General features: G+C 36.4%; 2 protein-coding genes and 1 long non-coding RNA gene across 4 annotated transcripts; 1 reads left to right on the forward strand and 2 right to left on the reverse strand.

Moving 5' to 3' along the window:
* Positions 1–225: 225 nt before the first annotated feature.
* On the reverse strand, positions 226–2,661 carry LOC118491403 (TMV resistance protein N-like). The gene is made up of 4 exons (XM_035989173.1): positions 1,770–2,661; positions 1,394–1,678; positions 809–1,168; positions 226–687 (listed from the first exon to the last, which is right to left on the reverse strand). Exons 1-4 carry the CDS (start codon positions 1,791–1,793, stop codon positions 226–228), a joined length of 1,131 nt encoding a protein of 376 aa, XP_035845066.1. The 5' UTR covers positions 1,794–2,661.
* Positions 2,662–11,281: 8,620 nt separating this feature from the next.
* Positions 11,282–26,052, forward strand: LOC110935574. The gene is made up of 3 exons (XR_002589211.2): positions 11,282–11,492; positions 11,562–11,569; positions 25,990–26,052. It is a non-coding gene; the product is annotated as an uncharacterized LOC110935574 (long non-coding RNA).
* LOC110935573 (hexokinase-1) lies at positions 11,930–23,046 on the reverse strand. 2 transcript variants are annotated; one of them, XM_022177945.2, is made up of 10 exons: positions 22,990–23,046; positions 22,085–22,369; positions 19,755–19,902; positions 19,001–19,183; positions 17,121–17,195; positions 15,918–16,073; positions 15,040–15,138; positions 13,502–13,632; positions 12,911–12,992; positions 11,930–12,511 (listed from the first exon to the last, which is right to left on the reverse strand). In XM_022177945.2, the coding sequence occupies exons 2-10, from the start codon at positions 22,354–22,356 to the stop codon at positions 12,179–12,181; spliced, it is 1,479 nt and encodes a 492-aa protein (XP_022033637.1). In that variant the 5' UTR covers positions 22,357–22,369; positions 22,990–23,046; the 3' UTR covers positions 11,930–12,178. The 2 variants fall into 2 exon arrangements, with proteins under 2 accessions (XP_022033637.1, XP_035845567.1); XM_035989674.1 differs by having other exon boundaries at positions 22,085–23,008.
* Positions 26,053–26,690: the final 638 nt, after the last annotated feature.

Genomic DNA, 26,690 nt, shown 5'->3' on the forward strand with positions numbered 1-26,690 from the left:
AGGCTGATCGAATGGCGGCTCGCGACCCGCGTAAGCATAAGCTTCAGCCTTCGCGGCCCGCGACAAACTACGTGTCGACTATAGCCTTTACTAGTCAGCGAGTATAGGCTTGACACGTGTCGGCATTGTGTGTCCGGCATGTATAGCTCCTCGCGCCCCGCGACAGACCAATGAGGTCTTAGTTGCGCCCCGCGAGCGACTGCCAAACTTTGTTTTTCTTGTTTTTCACAAGTACAAAGGTATTTCGGGTTTGTTTCTCATGTACGGGGTATATTTTAGGACATCTAGGGTCACATTAAGGGTTCTAGGAGGGTTGTTATAAATTTCAAACGAAAGAGATTTGTGTGTTTGGTTCCACCATGTAGCATGTCTCAATGAACCAAGTGAAACAAACCACATAAATGTATGCTTATCACTACCATTGTCCGTCACCTCCCAAACCGCAACATCTTGAGAATCCATACCACTCGTCACCTCATTCATACTTATTTGTACTGAAGACCTGCTTACCCAAGCGGACTTGTATGATAAAACAGCGCACATTAGAAAACCGGAAAACTCATTGCACGAATTCTCTGAAAGTTGCAATCTGCATGTACTCCCTCTAAGTAGATGAGGTGTAAACCCCTTTACAACCTCAACACCTTGAAGTCGAAGATGCACAAAACCATTTTCAACAGCCTTTCCCTAATTAAATAACACAAATCCATTATATTTCTAATCACCATTCAAATTATATGCATCTATGAAGCGTAATTAATTAATATCAAAAAAAGGAAAGTTGGAAGGGTGAGAGGGGGAGAGATACCTCAAGCATGAATTGTAGTAGCTTGTCACCATCATTTATGATACTCCCTCCCATAATTGAGGCTTGACATAACCATTTACAATTTTTGTAACAATCTACAAGGCTTGTAAGTGAGTCACAAAAGTCAGCTTGGAGAATAGCTAAACTTGATGGGAGCTCTGGCAATTCAAGAAGCTTTGGACAAAGAGATATACTTATGTATTCAAGACTTGTATGATTTTCAAGTGACGGGTGAATCTCTTTTAGCTCATTACATCCATAAAGTATCAACTTTTGAAGACACGGGAGTCCATCAAAATCTGGTGTGCTGAGTAGCTTATACATATGCTCGAGTTCAAGCACTTTCAAGTGTGGTAGATGCTATAAAGTATAGACGAGTTAATATCATAATCTTAACACTTAGTTTTATAACTTAATAACTTCTTTAGTAATGCTATCAAGTATACATAAGTTAATATCAAAGTTTTTGGCTTGTTATTTAATGCCCTCTTAAAGTTGCATTCTTCAACTTTATGCTTATACATTTAGGCCCATGATTAAGCATCTCCATTCACACGTCTAACAACAAATTTAAGGATAAATTACCTTGAAACCCTTCCAAATTTCTTTTTGCATGCTACTCAATTTTAGAACAACAAGGTTCATTGGTTGGAAACTGCTTGGGAATGGACTTGCAGGATACCCTTGCCATAAAAAAAAATACCGCAACTCATTTGAAAGAAAAGTAGGCCCTCCACACTTTTCATCGCGCATAGTTACAACAAGCCACCTCATTTTCTTCATATTTGAGATAATCTTATAGAAGCGTGATGAATGGTCATGATAATTTGAATAATTATCATAATATATGGCTTCAATTTTGTCATTTTCCTGCAATAAAGAAGTAAATAATATATGAGCTAAGCATCATTAAGTGCACATATAATGTATATCTTGAAAAGCTAGTTAGCTTAACTTTTACCATTGTTACATCCCCGAAACACATGTTTATGATTTCTTCATCTTTCCAAACTCTGCTATGTTTTTTAGGATTCTTAGGATGTTATCCTCTAACAATAGTGTCCCATTTCTTCAACAAGATCATGCATATCAAACTTACGACCCGAACTACTATCCACAATAGTGATAAGAGCCTTCTGTCTCAAGACCTCTACCCCTATTTCAGGGTGAAAATCACAAGCTTCAAGTATCTTCATTGCATCATCTATGTTAAACCACTCTCTCCTGTAGAAACATGCAATATCCAAGAATAATTCTCTTTCCACAGTTTTAAGCCCATCATAGCTAATTTTGAGCTTTTCCAGAATTTCCATTTCTGGAATATCTTTTAGTCTAGCCAAGGTACTCAGCCACTCATTTTTCTTTTTATCATACAGAAATGAACCTAAAATTTTTAAGTGCCAATGGAAGCCCGGCCAGCAGCATAAGAAACCACATGTAATGAAAGTGTCTTGTAATCTTCTACCGGGTCTTTTACATTATATGCATGTCTCTTAAAGAGCATGATAGACTCGTCTTGTGATAATAATCTCACATGACAAACCTCTGTTTACTCTGTGAGTTTTTAGTAAATGTTCATCTCTAGTTGTTATTATTATCCGGCTCCCACTACTAAACCAATCATGTGATCCGGCTAACGCGTCTGGTTGGCTAAGTTTATCAACATCATCAAGAATTACTAATACCTTTCTACTAGATATCTTTTTTCTTATCATACGTTTTCCTTCCGTGACACTTTGCACTTTCACTTCTATTTTGAAAACTCTTGATAAAAGATCCTCTTGCAATTTTTTCTAACCAAATTTACTCGATTCCTCCCGGATATTCTCAATAATACAATGATCATGAAAATGTTTAGATTTTTCCATGTAAAAAGAAGTCGCAAGAGTAGTCTTACCACTACCCCCCACCCCCCATATACCAACCATACGCACACCATCGGACCCAATGTCTAATAGTGAAGCCAAATCTTGCAAGCGAGCTCTCATTCCAATAAGTTCTTCATTAAGTTCTTCATGAACATCTGAATTTAAAAGAAACACTCTGCTGAAAATTGAGTCAACAATGTTTATGATGACTTGTGATTCATGCCTGCGGATTGGATATAAATGAATAATAAGAGTAAGCTCAGATTAATTTACAAAGTGGTAATTTACCCCCACAAAAAAGCACCAAAACAATTATCATAAACACATGTTATGATAGTTCTTGCTTTATGATCTTCCACAAATGAAATAAAATACGTACAAATTGTAGCAATTTAGTTTTTAAGAGAAAGAGTATATAGTTTCAAGTAATAAATGGGAAGCATGCTCCTGGACCATTATAATTGACCATCAATATACTTTGTGGATTCTGTTGGATCTTCTAGGGTTTAGAGAATAAACTTGTTCATACGTAATATGAATTGATAGTTACAATGATACAGAATGAAAAATACATATACGAGCGGCCGAACAGTTTAACCGCCACAAACTATAGTTTATAAATAAATAAACATAATATGTCACACTATCTAGATTATAATATAAGTATAATTATCTAATACCCTCCCGTAAGCTAGATAGTATCCATGTTTAGACGAATCTTTAATCTTGAGAAGTCTTTGTACTGCAGTGCTTTGGTCATAATGTCTGCGGTTTGATCTTTAGTTGTACAGAATACTACCTCCACTTCTCCCTTCTTGATTAGATCTCGAATAAAATGATACTTTATCCGAATATGTTTACTCTTCCCATGATAAACTGGATCTTTTGCTAGGCAAATGGTTGACTTATTGTCACAATAAACTGGTATTGGGTATTTTATCGCACCTTGGATTTCATTTAGTATGCCTTTGATCCAAATCGCTTGACATCCCGCTAATGATAATGCCATGTATTCTGCTTCTGTAGATGATAATGCCACAACCTTCTGTTTCTTGGATTGCCAGGAAATAGGACTTGACCCTAGGAGAAATACATGACCTGATGTGCTTTTGCTGTCATCTATATTTCCTGCGTAATCACTATCACTGTATCCGATCAGTTTTCCTTGCCCACCTTTCGAGAATGTGACGCCTTGATTAAGAGTTCCTTTGATGTATTTAAGAATTCGTTTGCCTGCCTCCCAGTGATTTTTCTTTGGATGTTCCATGTACCTGCTGATCTTAGTTACTGCATAGGTGATGTCTGGTCTGGTGTTTGTGAGATACATAAGACTACCGACCAGACTTCGATAGGTTCCTTCATCAGCAAATGAATCCGAATCCTCTTTTGATAATTTTACTCCATATTCCATTGGAGTAGAGACCGGATTACATTCCGTCATCCTATACTTTTCTAATAGACTTCGCATATATTTTCTTTGAGAAAGAATTATGTTACCATCTTCATACGAAACTTCCATTCCAAGAAAATAATGTAATTTTCCCATATCGGTCATCTCAAACTCATTCTTCATCATGGTTTTGAATTTATTGACCAGGTGCATAGAGTTACTTGTTATGATTAAATCGTCAACATATAGACATATTACCAATTTTCCTTCATCGGTATCCTTGATGAATAATGTGTGTTCATACGTACACTTCTTAAAACCATTTATCATGAAGTAGTTATCTATTCGACTGTACCAGGCTCTAGGGGCTTGTTTTAATCCATACAGAGCTCGTCTAAGAAGACATACCTTTTTTTCATGTCCTTTCTTGATGTACCCTTCAGGTTGTTCCACATATACTTGTTCACTTAGATTTCCATTTAAGAATGCCGTTTTTACATCCATCTGATGTAAGTACCAATCATTCCTTGCTGCTAGTGCCAGAACTATCCTAACTGTTTCAAAACGAATTACTGGAGCAAAGACTTCTTGATAATCTATCCCATACTTTTGTTTATACCCTTTTACTACCAGTCTTGCTTTATACTTATCCACGTTTCCATGCTCATCAAATTTCGTTTTGTAAATCCATTTTACTCCAATTGGTTTCTGATTTATTGGAGGATTTACCAGTTCCCACGTTTGATTTTTGTGTATGGACTCTATTTCTTTGTCCATAGCCTCTCGCCATTTCATATCTTTGCATGCTTCCTTATATGATGAAGGATCAGTATTGGCATAAAAGACATAGTTGACTGAGTGATGGTTACCATATTTTTGAGCTGTTTCTTCTTGAGTGAGTTCTCGTGTACTTCTGTACACACTTCCAAGACTTCGAGTTTTGATAACCTCATTCTCTGAATCAGAGGATGAACTGTCGTTGCTCTTACTTGAGGAGTTAGAATCTTCTGCAGGCTCATGGTGATTACTTAATTCTGAGTTGTCAACTGTTTCAGTTACTTCATGTTCGCAGGAACTGGAATTCGTATTAGAACATTCAGTGGAATGTTCTATTTCAGTCGGGATTTCTGGTACTGATTCTAGATTAGCTTGAAGCCTTGTTGCTGAGCCGTTATCATCATCTATCAATACTGGTATTGTTGAAGTATTATACTCGGGTATCCATGTCTTGTTTTCGTCGAATATAACATCTCTACTGATTATGAGCTTGTTTGTGAGAGGATTATATAATTTATATCCTTTTGTAGTCGTACTGTACCCTACAAACACTACCTTTTCTGATTTTACATCAAGCTTGCTACGGAGTTGTTTCGGAATATGCACATAGGCCAGACAACCGAATGTTTTAAAGTGCCCCACACTTGGTTTTCGTCCATTCCAAGCCTCATATGGTGTAATGTTGGGCCTTGTTTTCGTAACTGTTCGGTTCAATATGTATGTAGTACAAGCCACCGCTTCGGCCCAGTACTTATATGGCAGCTTCTTCATATTTATCATACTTCGACTAAGTTCCATCAAAGTTCTATTTTTTCGTTCTGCCACCCCATTTTGTTGAGGGGTGTAGCTATTCGTCAACTGATGTTGTATTCCGTTTGATGTTAAATAGTCCTGAAATACTTTGCCACAATATTCACCTCCCCGATCAGATCTTAACGTCTTTATTTTATATTCCGACTGTTTTTCTACAAGCGCTCTAAATTGTTTGAAATAACTTAAAGCTTCCGATTTGAGCTTTAGAAAATAGACCCATGTCTTTCGCGTAAAATCGTCAATAAATGTGATAAAATACCTACATCCACTAATGGACTCTGTCTTCATGGGGCCGCAGATGTCTGTGTGAACGATTTGCAACGGTTCCCTAGTTTGCCAAGTTGATTTCTTTGGAAACGGCTTTCTAGCATGTTTACCCGAGACGCATCCTTCACAAATATGTGTGGTTTTTGTGATACTAGGCATTCCTTTAACTAAGTCTTTATTACCCATTTCACGTAAAGTGTCGTAGTTTACGTGCCCAAATCGTTCATGCCATAATGTAGAGACATCGGTTGTCGTCATGGACAGAGCAAGTGATATGTCATTTCCAGGATTCAAAGGAAACATCTTGTTATTGGTCATCTTAATGATCCCTATAATCCTGTCATTCGTATCCTTAATGATACATTGTTCCTTAATAAATTCTACTTTATAACCTTTTTGCAATAGTTGACCTATACTTAGTAAGTTGTGTTTTAATCCTTTTACATAAAACACGTTTTGAACTTTCTTTTTCTGACCTTTGATCGAGATCATTACTTCCCCGACTCCTTGAACTTCTAATCGTTTATCATCGCCCGTTCTCACCTCCTTTTGAAGTGAATCATCTAACTTGACAAACAAACCTTTATTGCCTGTCATATGATTGCTGCATCCGCTGTCTAAATACCAGCAATCTTCCTTATCCTTTTCTTCCATGTTAAAAATCATGAACATGGTATCTTCTTGAGGCTCATCTAATTCATCTTCCTTATGAATTAGTGCATTGTCAGACTTATCATTTTCGTCTTTCCTTGGACAGAACTTTGCCGTATGCCCAAGTTTCTGACAATTAAAGCATCGAATAGAGCCCCAATTCCGACCTTTATTCTTACCCCGTCCCCTTGTCTGTCCGGATTTTTCCATATTTGAATTCTGCATTTGAAATGCATGTTCCATGGGAACATCATCATATAATTTCATACGAAGTTCATGAGATTGTAGTATACCCATGAGTTCTTCGGTGGACAAATTTTCCAAATCTTTCGTTTCTTCTACGGTAATAACCACAGATTCAAAATTTCGAGTCAGACTTCTTAAGATTTTTTCTACTACACGTTGTTCGCTAATATTTTCTTCATTCATCCGTAGTTGATTAACAATCAAAGTCGTTCTGTTGAAGTAATCTTCAACGGTTTTGTTTTCTTTCATTTTTAAAGAATCAAAACTGCATCTAAGGGTTTGTAATTTTACCGTTCTTACGCGATTTTCTCCCCTGTAGGATTTGTGCAGTGTGATCCATGCTTCCTTAGACGTTTTTGCCATTGCTATACGTTCGAAAACCATTTCGTTTACCGACTGAAAGATGATGTGCAGCGCTCTTCTATCCTTTTTTGCAGAATCTCTGTATGCGGCTATGGCTTCTTCCGAAGAATTTGTTCCTAATTCTTTATATCCATCTTCTACGATACTCCATAATTCCTGAGATTCTAACAAAACCCTCATCTGAATATTCCAGTGATAATAGTTTTGTCCTGTTAATTTAGGAATTTGAGTTTGATATCCGGTTGTTGGAATCATCTTGAGACAGTGAATAATTGGATCAAGAAACGAGATCTGGATTCGTGTTTTGATAGAGATGTGATCGATGTGTGTGTGGCTCTGATACCACTTTGTTGGATCTTCTAGGGTTTAGAGAATAAACTTGTTCATACGTAATATGAATTGATAGTTACAATGATACAGAATGAAAAATACATATACGAGCGGCCGAACAGTTTAACCGCCACAAACTATAGTAATAGGGAAAAGATCAAATAGGAAGTTAATTTTCGCTAGGAAGGATAGGAAGCCATAGGATTATGACATGTGGCAAATTTTAAAATAAAGAGAAAGGGTATTTTAGTCAATCCAACTCCTTCTTCTTCCTTTTTCAAAACCCAGTAAATTCAAAAACCCACCATTTTCAAAACCCACCATCTTCAACTATTTCTTCACTTTCTATCTCAATAATCACTACATTATAGTGCGATTTTCATCACCAATCAATGATTCAGAACCCGATCAACGTGTTCTTTAGCTTTTTTTGAAGAAAACCCAGTTTAATTTCATAAAAAAATCTCGTTTTTTCCGGTGATTTTGGAGATAATCACTCGATTCGTTCGATTCGAGCGTTGATAAGTGTTTCTATCATTCAAATTTTGTCAATTGATGAAGAAATCGGCTTCGATCCATGTAAGAAATTCTTTAATTTCATTTTCATGATCTGGGTTTTTGATTTAGTCATTGCGTTTTACAATCTTTGCGGGGGTCCGGGGGCGGCAGCCCCCGGTAGCGGGGTCCCAGGGGCGGCAGCCCCTGGCGGGGTCCAAGGGGCAGAGCCCCTGGCTGGGGTTGAGCTGGCCATTGCGATTAATTTTTTCGATTAAATTGCTGTACTAAAAACGCATCAGAAAAATTAATTTTCCATAAATTGGCTCATTTCGAAGACAGTAATTCGTAGACAATTCAGACAGTTCACAGTGACACATTTTTTAGGTGTTTTCAGTCCATTGCGTTTTAGAATGAGTCATTTTTAAGTGTTTTCTGGCCATTGCGTTTTACATATAAGACATTTCTTTGTGTTTTTGGTGCATTGCGTTTTAGGTAAAACACATTTTTATGTGTTTTCTGGCCATTGCGTTTTACAAATAAGACATTTCTGTGTGTTTTCTGGCCATTGCGTTTTACAAATAAGTCATTTCTTTGTGTTTTTGGTGCATTGCGTTTTAGGTAGAACACATTTTTATGTGTTTTCTGGCCATTGCGTTTTACAAATAAGACATTTCTGTGTGTTTTCTGGCCATTGCGTTTTACAAATAAGTCATTTCTTTGTGTTTTTGGTGCATTGCGTTTTAGGTAGAACACATTTTTATGTGTTTTCTGGCCATTGCGTTTTACAAATAAGACATTTCTGTGTGTTTTCTGGCCATTGCGTTTTACAAATAAGTCATTTCTTTGTGTTTTTGGTGCATTGCGTTTTAGAAAAATGTCATTTTTTAGGTTTTTTTTTTCATTGCGTTTTACGTAACTGGTGGTTTTTCTATTGCGTTTTACGCAACTGGGTTTTAATTTTTTTTTTTTAAATATAGCAATAGTATACTCGTTTTAAAGAAAAAAAACGCTCGTTTTTTTGGTGCAATTTTTATAAAAAAATAATGTCGTATGAAAGAGTTATTAACGTTTAAAAAATGGGGGGGAATTGGAGGAGAGAGAAACTATTGGCTTGGATTGACTAGAATGCCCTTGAACAAACTCACGCGCCTCTTTTATTCTTTTCAATTTCCCTGATTTAATCTTAGCCCTTGATTAACTTAATGAATGGTCAAGATCACTTCCTATCCTTCCTAGCCAAATAAACTTCCTATTGTATCTCCACCCTTATAAATAAATAAACATAATATGTCACACTATCTAGATTATAATATAAGTATAATTATCTAATAGATTCTCCAATCCAATAAAGTGATGTGGTAAATCTGGATAACTTTGAAATCTACATATACTATCCTTGTTGTGGTTGTTAGACCTTAACCGGAAGCTCAATTAGTCTCACAAGCTTATACATAAATAATAGTCAACAAAATCAGACCCAGAAAATATTTTCAAGGTGTGCGGACGAGGGGTTTAACCAAATTTTCAAGGAGTGCAGACGGGATTTTGCCCTATAAAATACACTATTTTTTTACTAGGTCCGCCCCTAAATAAAATAATAGCTTCTATATGTATGTACATTATATAATACTAAGTTCCTTTTTTGTATATAGACTTCAAACAAATACACGGAAAATTACCCATTCGCGATGTTTTTGGTTTCCCATCCAGCAATTTCACTTGCATCGACAAGTGCTTTTCTCCATGATTCAACTTTGGTTGTGTTTTGTTTAGCAAATGCTTTTCCAAAATCCCTTTTTTGTTTTCTCAGTTCTGAGGGATCCACATCATAGAATACGGGCATAACGATAAGACCTCTCTCATCTCTACATTTCATGATATATGCAAGTTCATCCAAACACCAAGAAGAATTTGTATAGTTTTTAGAGAATATTATGACAGCAATTCGTCATTCTTCTATAGCCTTGAAGAGAGAGGGGCCAATGGATTCACCACGAGAAAGTGTTTCATCGTCCTTGTAAGTACAGATCTGCCGATCTACAAGGGCCGAGTAGAAATGATCAACAAAGGTCTTACGGGTGTCTTTTCCTCTAAAACTAAGAAATACATCATAATTGCACGACCGAGAAGAAGAGACTGGTGTGGAGTGATTCAATGATGGATCTTGAACCTTCTTTTCTAGAGGAGGGGAAATATTTTCATGTATAGATTGCAGTACTTTAATAAAAAATATACATATGAACGTAAACAATAATATCGATGAATATATCATTTTTGCGTACGTTTCGGATAAGTGTTGTTTTAAAAGAAAATTGATGTGGTTAGACCATGTGTAGTGGGGCATTATGGGGCATTATAGGGCAAAAAAAACGCCCCCTTCTCCATTACATAGGGCATTATAGGGCATTATAGGGCAAAGAAAAATGGGTTTGGCGTTTTAATGAAAACGCCTAAATGAATTGTGGAAGGTTTGAATGGGTTTGACTAGCCAATGAGAAAATGTTTTTTTTTTTTTTTTTTTTTTTGTTTAATGATTGGTAGGGCATTATAGGGCATTATGCCCACTACACCACTTTTGTTATAATGCCCAAGTGTGACTAGGATGCCACATGTCATATAATGCCCCATGGTGGGGGCATTATAAATTGCTACCACTACACATGGTCTTATGCTACGGAGTTCCCATCACATTTATATACAAAATTGTTACAAAACTTTGCGGTACGTTTCAGATAAGTGTTGGTTTCCGATCGGCCCCTTAAATATGTAGGCCCCCTAATTGCCCTAAAAATAAGTTTTGGTTTCTGAGGGTGTTTGGGATTCCTTCTCAAAATGACTTATTAACTTATATAAATCATAAGTGAGAATGACTTATTAACTTATATAAGTCATAAGTGAGAAGTCAGAAATTCTGACTTCTAAAAAATGACTTCTCAAACACACAAAACTCTCTAAAATAAGCAAACTCAAACACTCAAAAAACAACTTATTAACTTGAGTAAACTGTCATTTTGGTCCCTGTGGTTTAGGCAGTTTTGCCATTTTAGTCCAAATCGCAAACTTTTTTAAATCTGGGTCCCTGTGGTTTGCATTTTGTTGCCATTTTAGTCCAAATCTCAAAAACTCTCATTTTTTACTGTTCCAACATGTCTTTTTTGTGCAGGGGTATATTTGTCCAAGTACATTTCATTAAAACATTTTCTTAATTAAAAAACACCAAAATAAATACCCTCCTTTACACACCCTTTCTCACTCTCTGGTACCTCACCACACATCCAAACCCCCTAAACCACCCCTCCCTTTGATCTGTGTACAGGCCGACCACCACCACCCTCTGGTGGTGGCACGACGAAGAAACGGAGAGAGAGAGAGTGAAGGCGAAGAAAGAGAGTGACGACGATGAGAGAGAGACCGGAGCAGGGAAGACAACGGAGCCACGCCGGCGGCGGCATGGTTTTTGGTCTGACGAGTTGTTCTACCGGTAACACTTCTCTCTGTTTCCCTCGTCCTTTTTCATTTTTTCTAAAGATTGATTTCAGTGTTCTGCTAGATAAACAGGTCAATGATGATGTTAGGCTACTGGAGGTTGAAGATGGTGGAGGTGGTTCTGCACGACGGCAGGAACGACGGCTGGGGGGGGGGGGGCGCTCCAGCGACCGGAGGGTTATGATTAGATGAGGGAGAAAGGGTGTGCAGCTGATGAAGGATTTTAGGGTTTTATCTTTTGAGGCCAGAGATTTTATTAAAGGATTTTAGGATTTTATTTACTTTAGGTTCCAAGTTGCACTAGTAACCTTAGACCGAGAACCACACCTTCATAACTAACAACTTGGAACCTAAAAACAAGTAGATGGAGAACCACACCAACTTGACCAAATAATATTCATCCGCTCGGATCTATATGATTAATCCGCAAGAACAAAACTTGTAGCAAAAGCAATGCGACTTTCACATCCTAAATAAATTCATACATCTTCAACATAACTTAAACCATTTTCCAAAACAGATCTCACCTATCCTAAGAACTCTGAAGGGAGTTTCAACAACAATTTCCGATCACTATACCCACGCCAAAGTAGGCGTAATCAAAGTAACATCTAGACCAGAACATATCGTATGTAAACGACAACATCGCGATTCTGATCACCTTCTAACGGACCCAAACACCTAGATGTATTGGGAATGAGAGGCGGCAAGAAGAGCAGCACCGATTCCGGACCCGTCCTCGGAGTGTATAAGTTTAATGTGTTTTGCGAGTTCGTCCCCGACTAACTCGTTCAAAGTGTTCTTGACACAATGTCGGTATTCCTTGTAGTGTTCGTATAATCCTCCGTCCATCGCGATGACAGTCTTGGGGACCTCACTGTCTTTAATTGTATCCCGTCCGGTTTTCTTTAGAATGCCTAGAATTCCTGCCGCGGCTAGACGAGCGCCTCGTGTGGCAATGACATTGCATACCTCAACCACTATTTTTCTTGTTGAGAGGGTTGTATTGGGTATCTGCAAATTAAGTGATAAATGAGCATCATATAAGTGAAATGGGAGGTCAATCATATTGACTTTTTAACTTCATAAATAATTAATATACTAAATAAGATTACTAAACAATTACTGAAATAATAATTAATCCTTTCTTCAATATACAGATTAGTGTGTGTAGTAAACACTTGAGTAGGCGGATAACTTTTAACGCGTTTGATCCGTTTTCTTTACCAGCTAAATTTTACAAATCCACCTACTTGGCTACTTATCCCGTTTACAATAAAATACAACCGAAATTGACCCGTTTTTACACAATGGGGGATTGAAATTGCCGCTTTAATGAAATGAAGCAACTAGTGCGTGATACTTTGTAAGAATTGAAGAGGGGAAATAAAATTAGTTATAGAAAGGATTTACCTCTAATACGTCTTGCAATATGTTCCCTACCAACTTGAGATCAGATGATGTGTCATGATGCATTGCAGACATTTCAGGTGTCCTATGAATTACCCAACAAACAAGATACTATTATGCTGTATGTGATTAAATATATGGATACACAAAGAAGATAAACTCGATAAAGAAGTCATTTTCTTGTAAGTTTTCCGTATTAGATATAGAAATCATATAGTTAAAAAACATTACATTAATAAGATAGAGGATCCTGTACATTAATCCAGAAGTGTGAGAAGTGTATTATAACACTATATAAACACCGTATAACACCATATAACACTATGTAACACTATATAACACTATATAACAAATATAACCTATATTTTGTCTGATAGCATGTCTATGATAGATGTATAGTGTTATATATGTTATATAGTGTTATATAGTGTTACATAGTGTTATATGGTGTTATATGGTGTTACATAGTGTTATACGGTGTTTATATGGTGTTATATAGTGTTATAATACACTTCTCACACTTCTGGATTAATGTACAGGATCCCTACCCACATTAATAATTCTATTATAGAAAACAAAGGGTTTGAGTAATACCTTAATATGAATTGAGTTTTTAATTTGGGGGGTACTGTATCTCCAAAAAGAGCAGCTTCATCAGCCATCCTACATAGAACTCTACGAACAAGTTCTCCCAAATACATGCCAGAAATCATTTTCTCAAAAATCTGCGAGATAAATTAGTACTAATTATATATACATCATTCTAAAAGTTCAAAACTTCACATATCTTTCTAAATTTCGTAATATCACATTTACACTTACAAAACGCTATAGATATCGTGTTTACCCATTCCATGGTATATAGAACAAAATCACTTATACTTAGGGCTGCAAACGAACTGAACGAGCACGAACAAGACCTTGTTCGTGTTCATTTGTTAAGAAATATACGTGTTCGCGAACCGTTCACGAACACTATCGAATGAAATTTTATGTTTGTGTTTGTTTGTTAAGAAAATAAACTTGTTCATGTTCGTTTGTGTTTGTTTGTTAATTTTTAGGCAACAAACAAAAACAAACGTTGACGAACACAAATGAGCACAAATTAATGTTCCTAAACACAAATGGAAACAAACGAACACAAACAATCGTTCATGAACGGAATATATAATACACCGACACTTATTAGATATTTAATTTGTTGGTATTTTGAAGTATTTAAATAAATATAAAAACTAAAAACACTAATGAACTATCAAACATAAACGAACATGTTACCGAACGTTCACGAATATAAACGAACGAATACGACCTTTGTTCATGTTGTTCATTTAACTAAACGAATTTGCTGTTCATGTTTGTATGTGTAATAAACAAACGAACACAAACGAACTTCCCACCGAACGGTTCACGAACTGTTCGCCCAACGTTTGGTTCGTTTGCAGCCCTACTTATAATAGTTAGTTTCACTTGATAAACGAATAGGAAAACAATGTTATTATTGTGAATCATCTCACACATAATGTTTACTATGTTTATTCAACTTATATCATTCCACTATGAAACGGGTAAATATGATAACTTTCAGTGTTTTGAAAGTGTAAATATGAAGTTACAGCATTTAGAAGGATATGTAAACAAACATGCCCCAATAAATTATGCATGGATAATAAATTTAGGGTCTACATATTCACACACCCAAGTGCCTATTCACACACCCTCATATACGCCTCGTATAGGTCTATACGTCGCGTATAACCTTTTTCAATTTCCAAGAGAATCTCTTATTATGTCATATTTTGTCTTATATAACCCGTATATGCCTCGTATAGGCCTATACGGGGCGTATAGACAAAAAAAGACCATTTTACCCCTGAGTTAGGGCTAGACTGGGGCAAAATAGGGCTATAATGGTCTTTTGGACCATACTAGACACCCAGTCTAGGCCTATACGGGGAGTATAGACAAAAAAGACCACTTTACCCCTGAGTTAGGGCTAGACTGGGGGCAAAAGACCATATACGAGACAGAGGGTGTGCAAATAGGCAGATAGGGTGTGTGGATAGTTTGAGCCTAAATTTATACATATACTAAACGGGATTTTTTTAATATAAAACATGCATAAAAAGTACCTGTTCCCCAGGGTTCAAACTTTCAGCATCCAGTGTGTTATCATACTCAGTTAAGGGAAGATGTGATGACCTGAAGTTACCCCATTCCATGTTGATCACCTATACAACAAACGAAGTACGTCTATTAATATTAGAGGTGGGAAAAATGGGCAAGTCGGGTTGGGTTGACCCAAAACAATATATGTCCAGAAAAAAAAATGTTTTTTTTTTCATAGATAGTTGGTGTCTCAAACAAAACTTATAGCATTTCAACAACTATCGTTACACCCTGGAAAATCCCACATCGGTGATGGTCATGGACAGTAGAGATGTTGGATTTATAGACGGATATATATATATATATATATATATATATATATATATATATATATATGTGTGTGTTTGTGTGTGTGTAAAATGAGAACCACCTTGAATTGAGAGAACCGTAAGAAATCCAAAAAAAAGTTTTTCAGAAAGAAATATTTCCCAAATTAAAAAAAAATCAACTGTTTCAGAAAGGAAAAAAAGGTTGGCTGCGAAAATTTACATCACCGTAAAAACATTTTTACAGGTGACGTCATCAGTTCTGTAAAACAAATTTACATCAGTGTACGACAAACTTACATTTCGAATAAATGCCGGCTCGAGAAATTTTTTTTATTTTATTTCACAGATGTTAGATGTTCATCTGCGTTTGTGCAAAACTTGGTTGAAAAACTCGCATGGGAAGCAGGATTCCACTGGTGTTCTCACGGTTCTCACAACTCGGGGTGGTTATGGAGTGAACCGGATCCTATATATACATATATATATATATATGTGTGTGTGTGAAATTACTTCTAAAACAAATGGAATTATGGAACAGGGAAGAAAAAACTAAAAGCAAAACCATTGCTCACCATCTCTCCTGATTTAGGATGTGGGCCGTGCCATTTTGGGATAGCTTGAGCCCGTTCCACATAAGCTGCATTACTTCCGGTACCCAAAATCACGGCTATAAAAACATCTTTGTTATCGTATCTCCCTCCTGCCAATGTTCCAACTGTATCATTTACCTACATCCAAATGTAACAAGTCAAGAAAGCAGTTTCAAAATAATATTAGTCAAGAACTACCTAAAAACGTTAGGATAACGTATGTAGAGGCCACCCATGTATTCAACCTTTTTCTATAAATCTGATCATGTCTTGTTTATACCAAATTTTGCCAAACACATGCCTTATGACGAAATCGACATAAATGAAACCACATTGACACTTGGGTGACCTCTAAATTAATTAACAGGTTGCCCTAGTGAAACTACAGTAGAAACTCTATAAAATAATACACTTGGGATCACCAAAATTTATTAATTAAAAGAGTTATCAATTAATCGATAAATTAATAATTATTATTAATTTATATATTAATTAATATTTTATTAATTTATAGTAGAATACTTAGTTTACAAACACCTTTCAAGCTTCCACTTAATTATTGTATACAATGCATGTATATCAAATGAACGGCCCAATTTGAAAGAAACCTTCAATCTCCCACCTTATTATGCTTATTGTGTTCAATGTATCACTTTATGGACATTAAGGAAAATTAGAGACGAGATTCAAGGGGAAATTGATTTCAACAAAAAACAAAATTGAGTCATTTTTCAAGAAACCTTCATAAATCATTCATGTAATATGCTATGTATAAGGAATTATTAATTTATATTTTATATGGGGTCTAAAGAAATTATCAAAAATGTATTATCTTATAATTTTAGCGAATTATTAATTTAGCACCCTATCCCCGAGTCGGGACCGGTAAAAAATATTATCTTAAAGAGTTTATTAAATAATCGAGTATTAATTTATCAAGTTTCTACTGTATTAGATATTTGGGGTTGTCTTTGTACGCGTTATCCTTAGAAATTATATTATCTTGTTATGTTTTAGCGTTAGGTCGTAGACTCGTAGATAGATTAGAATGTAAATACATTTATGGAAATTAGTCATGTATAATTTATTGTAAACATTTGATTGAAAATCCTAAAAACTTAGTCATATATAATTACAGATACAAGGACATTTTTTGTAATAAGATTAGCAACCGAATGAACTCACCAGTGCAGAAACACGCAGATCAACACCTTGCCTTTCCATTGCTTTTGTCAATTCCGCAACCACATCTTTGCCGACCTAGCAATTTAAAAATGTGAAAAAAAAAAAAAGAAAAAAAGATTATCAACTTTATTACTCCTGCATCCTATGTGATTCTAAAATATGTTTAATTAGTAAATGAAGTGACTAAATTAGACTAGATTATATGTGTTGCATGCAAATATAAAAGTGTTATTGGTAGATTGTACATTTCAGTTAGTTAGCATTATTCATATGTGTAATACAAATCTATGTCAGTCTTCCATAAGATTTTGAGTTGTTTTATTGATGTGAATTGGACATAGTAAAGTCTAAATTAAACCCTTCAATTCATGGAGTTCTAATGTTAATGAAGTCACAGATAACAGATAAACTAACTTCCATTTGTTAATATTTCAGTTACACTAAACAAATCAAATAATCAACAAAAAAATTACCAGTCATCAACATAGTTGTCAATAGCGGCTATAGTGACCGCTATAGCGCGCTATGTAGCGAGGCGACCAAGTGTCGCTATCTGGGTCATAGCAACCAGTAGCGTGAATAGCGACAGTTAGGTTTTTTTTTTATTTTTTTTATGTAAATAGCAATTAGATATAGCTATAAAATAGCTGGATTTATAGGTTTTTGTTAAATATACATGTAAAATAGCATATATACCAAGGTATTTTGATATAGTATACATATAAAAATTTTCAAAATTCTTTTTCTAGTGTATCGCTATTTATAAAATAGCGGTCGCTATTCGCTATGTAGCATATAGGTCCCTTGTCTCTATTTGCCGCTATTCGCTATTAACAACTATGGTCATCAAGTTATAAGTTTACATTTTGATCACTCAGCCATTAACTTTTATACTCTCTTGTTGCACAAAAATTGAAACAGTTAATTTGATACAACATTTTAATGGCATATAATTGTGACAAAAAAAAACTATTTAAATATTAAATTCTTGAATAAAGAACATAACAAATCAAGTGAGCCTATTTCTGAAGACTAAAAATGCATCCCAATGAAAATTTATAAATAAAAACAAAAGAAAAGAAGGAAAAGCAAGCAGGAGAGCAGTCAGTTTACCCGACCTGACCCGCTCAACCCACAAATTAAAAGTGTTGGCCCGAACTCATTTTAACAGTTTACCCCACCCGTAAACTAAAATACGATAACTACTGTAAACATATTTGACACACTAGAAGTTTATAAAACAAAAAAACTTGGCGGAAAAAGAATATTGGGTCCCCAACCTGGTCCAATCCAACCCGTATAAAAACTACAAGTTTCGGGTCAAACCCTTTTTGACTTGTTACACATCCTCCAGTTTTCCTCCCGCATAAGACCATGTGTAATGGTGAAGAATTATAATGCCCCCACCATGGGGCATTATTCGACACGTGTCACCCAGTCAGCATGGGGCATTATAGCATAAAGTGGTGTAGTGGTGAAGAATTATAATGCCCATATTATTTTTAATGAAAAAAAAAAAGAATCAAATGCATGTCAGGTTGAAAAGTGTGGGTGGGCAAAAGTGATTGGAGGAACCAAGGTGAAAAGTGTGGGTGGGCAAAAAAAGTCAAATGCATGTCAGACAATGAAACCAAATTCGGCGTTTTAATAAAAACGCCAACATGCAAAAGAGTCAATTATAACGGCCAAAAACGCCCGGTGTAGTGGGGGGACGGCGTTTTGGGGCGTTTTTTTTGAATTTTTTTTAAAAAACACGCCCCACTACGGGTGGTCTAAGAAAGGAAAATGTGACATGCTAATGTTAAATAAGTACTTAGGAATAGTAACACAAAGTGATTAAATTGAAAATAATGTAAAATTGTGAACCATAATGTGATTACCATTTCGCCAATAGAGAAGCCTTTTGTCCAGCGAATAAGAGTCCCGGAATCAATAGATAATTGCAAGACAGGAAACGAGAAGGTGAAACCCAACTCCCTTTGTCTGCCTGCAGGAAGCCGAAACTTTTCACTTTCATCAGCAACAAATTTAGCAAGTTCTGCGGCAATGTAGTCAAAAAGTGCCTGCAGAAGACAATTTTCAGATCTTAAAAAAAAACACATATATGAAAAGTAGAGGTGGCCATTTCGACCCTCGATCCGAATTGAGTTTTATGTCAAACGGATCAGATGGTTCATTCCAAAATTCAAAAAAAAAACTAAAAGGAGAACACGTTGAACGGGTCACTAGTAGCCCAAAGTAGTTTTATACAAAGAATTATACTATTATTTTGTTAAAGTTGTTTTCATAGTCATATTTAACACATTAAATATTTATAAAACTAAAATAAAAGGCTGAATTATTTGAGGAGCAACCCAACCCGGAGAAAACTAATATATATAATAAAAAGCTAAACTCACTAAATCGTTTCACTTAAAGGTTTAGAATTTATGATTGTAAGAACAAAACTTTCATATAAACATAAGTAACACATTAATATTTATAAAAAAAATACAAAAAGGTCCAAAAGAGTGTTCGCGGGTCCCTGAACAGGCCTGTTCTGGCCCGTAGTATAAATTGACTCATTTTGACCCGTAACCTAATATGATAGACTAAACTGAATTCATTTTTTCAGCAAGAGAATGAGAAGCTTACTTCTGAAGTTCCAACCATCAACTGAGGAGGGATTGACACCTCAGCAAACTCTTGAAACTCGATACCAGACTTTCCAGCCAACTGCACCCGCAGAACCCGAAAGTTTGTTCCCCCAAGATCCAACGCATAATACACTCCTTCCTCATCACTAAAGTAAAAGAAGAAAAGAAACTGGTTCAAATTTAAAGTCAAATCAGATTTAACTATACAAAGAAACACAACAATGCAGATATTGTACGTCAAACAGGATTAAAGTATATGCGGGTCAACCCGACCCGATCCGTTTGACCTGCGTGTTTTTAGAAAACTTCTGGTCCATAACTTTCTAGAAATAGCAAAAGGTAGGGTTGTAAACGAACCGAACGAACACGAACAAGGCCATGTTCGTGTTCGTTCCTTAAGGAAATTAACATGTTCGCGAACTGTTCACGAACGCATACCGAACATAAGTTTTATGTTCGTGTTCGTTCGTTAAGGAAATTCAGTTGTTCACGAACAGTTCGTGAACATTGGTCACAAACACAAACGATCGCAAGCAAATAACAACAAACGTAAACGAACACTTAACTTGAAAAAAAAACGTTGTTATCCTTAAACAATGGACTTAAGTAGTTAAATACAACCATCAAATGATAAATCAAAACACAAAAAGTCTACTACAACCGCCAAACGATTAATCAAGTTTAACTACATTAGACATAATTATTGAAAGTTTAACTAACTTAGATATAATTATTCCAAAAAATGTCTTAGAATGTCCAAATTTTAGCTAACTTAGTAAAAAATAGGGTTTCAAGTTTTCAATATGTTTAGATAAAAAGGTTTATTGTTTATTATTTTTTAATATAATCAAATGAACACGAACGAACGGAAACAAATGAACACGAACAAACGGAAACAAACGAACATAAGTGAACATATTACCAAACGTTCACGAACGGAATCGAACGAACGAGACCTGTGTTCGTGTTCGTTTGTTAAGCTAACGGAACAAATTTTTTTGTTCGTGTTCATTCGTTAAGCTAATCGAACGAACATAAACAAACTTCCCGCCGAACGGTTCACGAACTGGTTATAAATTGTTTGGTTCATGATTTTATACTGAATCTTAAAAGACCTTTATCAGCAACAGATAAAATTGAGGGGAGGGGACCTCACCTGTTAACATCTGTGTGGCCCATAGGTCTATACAATATTTAAATAAACTGGTTTTTAAAATTGACTTTATATGATTCTAACAAGTTGATAGGCCTTTCACCCCTGGACCTTTTAAGACAATAACTGAAAATGCATTCAGATACAGATTTATACACAGAATCAAATTCCTCAATACAGAAAAAAAATGATATTAAATCATGGAGGAAACAATAGATCTAGATACAACTAGGACTGGCCAAGTAACTCGTGGCTAGGTTTTAAACAAGCCAAGGTTGGCTCGCTTAATGGCCCGCTTAAATTAACCCTAACTTTTATCATTTTATAGCCCAAGTAAAAGTAAAAGGCATTCAATATTTTAATCCCAATTCTCCATCATTATTCGGTTCAAACCAAGCCGAAAAGAAAACCTGAGCCAAACTTTTTTAAATGAGCCCAACCGAGCTTGATCTCAAGTTATCAGCTCGGTTTACACTACGAGCCAAGTTGAGCCGGCTCGGTTTTAAATCCGAGCCGATCTAGCCTGGCTCGGCTCGTGAACAGCCTAGAGAGCCGAAACCAAGCTGAGCCAAACTTTTTCCCAGAGCAGAGCCGAGCTCAAGTTCTCAGCTCAGTTTACAATGAGCCACACTGCCCCTTGCTCGGCTCAGCTTGTGAACAGCCGAAACCAAGCTAAGCCAAACTTTTTCCTAGAGCAGAGCAGAGCCGAGCTCAAGCTCTCAGCTCAGTTTACAACGAGCTATACTGCCCCTTGCTCGGCCTGGCTCGGCTCAGCTTGTGAACAGCCGAAACCAAGCTGAGCCAAACTTTTTCCTAGAGCATAGCCGAGCTCAAGTTCTAAGCTCAGTTTACAACGAGCCACACTACCCCTTGCTCGGCTCGGCTCGGCTCAGCTTGTGAACAGCTGAAACCAAGATGAGCCAAACCATTTTTAGAGCCGAGCCAAGCTGAGCGCAAGCTCAAGTAATCAGCTCAGTTTACAATCCCAGCCGAAACAAGCCGGCTCGGAGCCCTAGATCCAGCAAAACAAAGAAACATAATTCACACATTGTAGCAAAATCAATCAAATTTCACCACTAATCACAAACAAAACCATAATTCATAATCCAAAAGGCTTTAAATCACCACAAAATAACCAAATTTCAAACAAATCTCCACAAAAACCAATCAATTACCCTGTGGGAAGATTATCAACGTAGCTGATAAGCATCTTAAGCTTACTACCACCTTCAGAAGCAAGTCCAGCATGCATCTCAACCGTCATCGCATCAGCAATCTGCCTCAATTTCGACGTAGGAGTCGCACATTTCTCCTCCAATTCCTTGAGAATATCAGCAGACTTCACACATTGTTTTGATATCTGCATCCGGTGTCGCACAACCAACGCCGCTGCAGCACACACCGCTGCGCCTCCGATCACCGCCACTGCAACCGTCACCTTCCCCATCACAATCAACGATCTAAACACCAACAATTAAAACAACAAAAACGATCAAAAAACGAACGACTGAAATTCAGAAATTATAATAATTCTATTGCGATCGGAGATGTAAAACGAACGGTTTGACAAAAAACGATCTAAAAACGAACGATTGAAACAACAAAATTCAGAAATAATAATAAATCTAGTGCGATCAGATATGTAAAACTAACGATTTAACAAAAAACGATCTAAAAACGAACGATTGAAACAACAAAAACGATCGAAAAACGAACGATTGATTAACAAAACTTAGATTAAAAATCTAAAAACGAACAGACGGAAACAACAGAAACTCTGATCAAGGATCTAAAACTAACAATTGAAATAGCAAAACTACGAAAGATGTAAAAACGATCGATTGAAACGACCGAAAGAAACCGAGATCAAAAAAAGATCGAAAAACGAAGGATTGAAACAACGGAAAGAAACTGAGATGAAGGATCTAAAAACGAACGATTGAAGCAACAGAAACTGAGATCAAGGATCTAAAACCGAACAACGGTTGAAGCAACAGAATTGATGAATAACAGTAATCGGATGAATAGGATGAAACGCTAAGATTAAGGAAGGGGGGGATAAAGAGAGAAAAAAGGGCACCTGCTGCCTGTAAGTGAGTGAGTTTGATTTGATGCAGATGAAAGTGGGTGGGTGGGTCAGGGGTGGGGATTCTACCGAACCACGTGTTCACGTGCCTTTGGTTTCTTTCTTGCAAGTTATAAGTTAGTTCTTGGTGGGGCCTATTTAACAATAGTACAATATCAACCGTCAGTTATACACACGTTTATATCAAGTCATTTGATTAGTTTGTATGAAGACAAAAAGTCAAAGTTGACTGAAGAAAAGTAATGATATATGGTGTGGGATCAAGGCCTCATGCCATGTGGCATGGTCAGTGGCGGATCCAGAATTTTTATTCACTGGGTTCACTTTTTTAGATGCTCGAATTTCGGTCAACTCAACGTTAGAATTTTCGGGTCGGATCAGGCAGCTTTATCACCTTTTTTTCTATGATGCTTCATAATATTCCTATCCCAAATAACCTAAGGATGCATTGTGCCAGATTCATTGTTACTTATGTTAATAACTATATCAGAATGCCATTAAAATATATGTAAAATACCATATTTTTTTAACTTATAAATTAATAAACTATGTATGACTGTCAATGGGATATTTGAAAATCTACAAATAAAAGAAACATAGAATTTACTTTAGACCTTACTCAAATCTACAATGTAAACAGATTGAAAGAAAATTCTTGGGTTCTCAAGCAAAGGCCAAACTATTTAAGCTCATAAATGAAAAGTATTTTACTATAAATTCCACAAGTTTGCCAAATTCAAAGAAAGAAAAACAATATCCTAACACACAAAAGATTCTTAGTAATACCATGAAGCAGCACCAAAAACAAGTTTTCACAATGAACAGTTCTAGAGCAAAATGCTTGAAGATAACAATTTAGACAAAAAATAAACGGAACAAAAATATTCATAACTGCCTCACACAGGATAAGAACTCGGGTATCTTACAAGAAATAACGCGGATTAACCAGTAAAGAACCAATGTTTTTTTTGTTTATGGGTTCCTTTATATTTTACTTCTGGGTTCCTTTTCAGTTTGTTGTATACATTTGTACTAAAAATTAAAAACCGAATGGGTTCCTGGGAACCCGATGTTTGTTAATAGGTCCGCCCCTGGGCATGGTGGCCGGTGTGATCGGGTGCGGAATACTGCAAAAAGGGACGGGTTGGGGGTGACGATGGTATGGAAATGGCATGGAAAAGTAAAACAAAAGTTATATAAACTACTTCCTTTTTCACATTTTTTATACCGAACACCTGTTTGCTACCATGTTTTCTCTCCAATTATCTCTACATTTTATAAACTTCATATATTTTTTTATAAAAATCATGTTTCCTTGGGGCAACATAGGCCAGAACAATCCTTATGGAAGCATATCGAATACTCCCAACACACCAAACGCTCAACCCAACCCAACCCCTACCTATTTGCCGGATGTTATTGGCATGGAACAAATATGGAGTCCCCACAAGCTTTAGCTTGGAACTTTTATTACCAAAACCAACTAAACACCCAAAGTTCGCAAAATGCCATACACGAAACTCAACCCTACGTAGTTCAACCAATGCAAGCAGGTCCATCAAAGAAAAACAAAAACAAAAGAATGGAAAGAAGGCGAACGATGCCCCACCTGTTGAAAGAGTGGTCGAGAGGTGAACGGTTGCAGGGGAGATCGTTTTGGCTCGCGTTTGGTCGACATCTTAGAGGACCCAGCTATCAATAAATAAATGTTTTTTAGTTATGTTTTATAAATCTTACAATTTTTTATATCATGTTTTATAAATCTTACATTTTTTTTGTTTGTTACATATTTTTCTATTATGTTACACTTATTAATATCTTACATGTTAATTTTTACTATGTTACCATTTTTTATATATAGCTGACTCTCAAAAAGTAACGGACTTTTAGAAGCGTTTACGTGACACCTTCCACACCATTAGGGAGCGTGGGCCTTACCAAAATGCAGATCAAATTTCCGGAAAATGGAGAGAAATGCGTAGAAAAGTTACTGTCTTCAACGATATCGTCAACAACTTGGTGAATCAATGCAGCGGTCGACCAAATGATGCAAGTGATGTCAATTTGCATATCCATGCGCATAAAAAATACAAACAAGATAAAGGTCACACGTTTCTAATGGATGAAGTGTGGCAAACTTTTAAGGAAAGGCACAACAATTTCACTCACAAATGAATTAGTTTTAAATTTTAATATATTTTTCTTATAGTACTTTATTTTTTTTAATGTTGGACTTTTATGTTTAATGTATTTTTATTTTAGCACTTTATGTTTAATGTATTTTTTAATTTAGGATTTATGTTTTTAATGTATTTTTATTATTTCTTTGAATATTTTGTTATATTTATTTAGTTTTTAAAATTAATTAATTATTATAAAAAAAAGAAGAAATATTTAAATGTGTAATACGTTAATATATTTTTAATATAGTACCTTTTTTTAATCTAGGACTTTTATGTTTAATGTATTTTTACTTTTTTTCTTTGAATATTTTGTTATATTTATTTAGTTTTTTGAGTTAATTAATTATTATAAAAAAGAAGAAATATTTAAATGGAGTAAACTGTCATCTTGGTCCCTGTGGTTGGACAGTTTTGTCATTTTAGTCCAAATCTCAAACTTTTTAAATCTGGGTCCATGTGGTTTGCTTTTTGTTGTCATTTTAGTCCAAATCTAAAAAAACTCTCATTTTTTACTGTTCCAACATGCCTTTTTTGTCTTTTTGTGCATCGGTATATTTGTCCAAGTACATTTCATTAAAACATTTTCTTAATTAAAAAATCCTAAATAAATACCCTCCTTTACACACCCTCTCTCATTCTCTGGTACATCACCACACATCCAAACCCCCTAAACCACCCCTCCCTTTGATCTGTGTACCGGCTGACCACCACCACCGCCGTCTGGTGGTGGCACGACGAAGAACCGAAGAGAGAGTGACGGCGAAGAAAGAGAGTGACGGCGATGAGAGAGAGACCGGAGCAGGGGAGACAGGTCAATGATGATGTTAGGCCACTGGAGGTTGAAGATGGTGGAGGTGGTTCTGCACGACGGCAGGAACGACGGCCGGGGGGGGTGCTCCGGCGACCGGAGGGTTCTGATCTGAGGGAGAAAGGGTGTGCGGCTGATGAAGGATTTTAGGGTTTTATCTTTTGACTGTTTTTGTATCGGATGCAGCTGATTTGATGCAAAATCATATGTTTCCGGTGTGTTTTCGAGTTTATTGTGGTAGTTTTCACTCTGTGAGGACTCAAGAAATCCCAAAGCATCTCCGATTGTAGCCCACACCGTAGATCTGAAAGGTGCCGCTGGGTGTGACAGGTCATGGCAGGTGGTTAGGTTGTGACGGGTGGTTGCAGGTGCCGCCAGCGATGGGGATGGTGGTGGTGCGATGGGGATGGTGGTGGTGCAGTGGGGTTGCGGTGGGGATGGTGGTGGTGCGGTGGGGGTGGAGAAGATGATGGTCTGGTGTGAAGAAGAAGTTGGTCTGAAGAAGAAGATGATGGTATTTGAAGAAACACTGGTTAAATGACCGGAATCAGATAAACTAGGGGGTTAGGTTCTGCATAAAAGGGGTTGGTTTCTTCTCGTTTGGTTCAAAGGGACAGATCTTTTCCTCTTCTCGATAACTGCAAAACAGAAACCGTCAAACTCGCCACGGGGAGAATGGGGGTTCTATCCATGACCACCCTCCG

This window comes from Helianthus annuus, chromosome 4 (genome assembly GCF_002127325.2).
Source record: "Helianthus annuus cultivar XRQ/B chromosome 4, HanXRQr2.0-SUNRISE, whole genome shotgun sequence".
In the NCBI taxonomy this organism is placed as follows: Eukaryota; Viridiplantae; Streptophyta; class Magnoliopsida; order Asterales; family Asteraceae; genus Helianthus; species Helianthus annuus.

Coding starts and splice junctions, on each gene's coding strand:
- LOC118491403 (XM_035989173.1), bottom strand. CDS start 1,793: ATGTGTTTCGGGGATGTAACAATG. Junction 1,169..1,393: donor AAATTTGGAAGGGTTTCAAG/GTAATTTATCCT, acceptor TATACTTTATAG/CATCTACCACACTTGAAAGT. Junction 688..808: donor TACTACAATTCATGCTTGAG/GTATCTCTCCCC, acceptor TTATTTAATTAG/GGAAAGGCTGTTGAAAATGG.
- LOC110935573 (XM_022177945.2), bottom strand. CDS start 22,356: ATGGGGAAGGTGACGGTTGCAGTGGCGGTGATCGGAGGCGCAGCGGTG. Junction 19,184..19,754: donor TGATGGTTGGAACTTCAGAA/GTAAGCTTCTCA, acceptor TGTCTTCTGCAG/GCACTTTTTGACTACATTGC. Junction 16,074..17,120: donor ATCTGCGTGTTTCTGCACTG/GTGAGTTCATTC, acceptor ATTTGGATGTAG/GTAAATGATACAGTTGGAAC.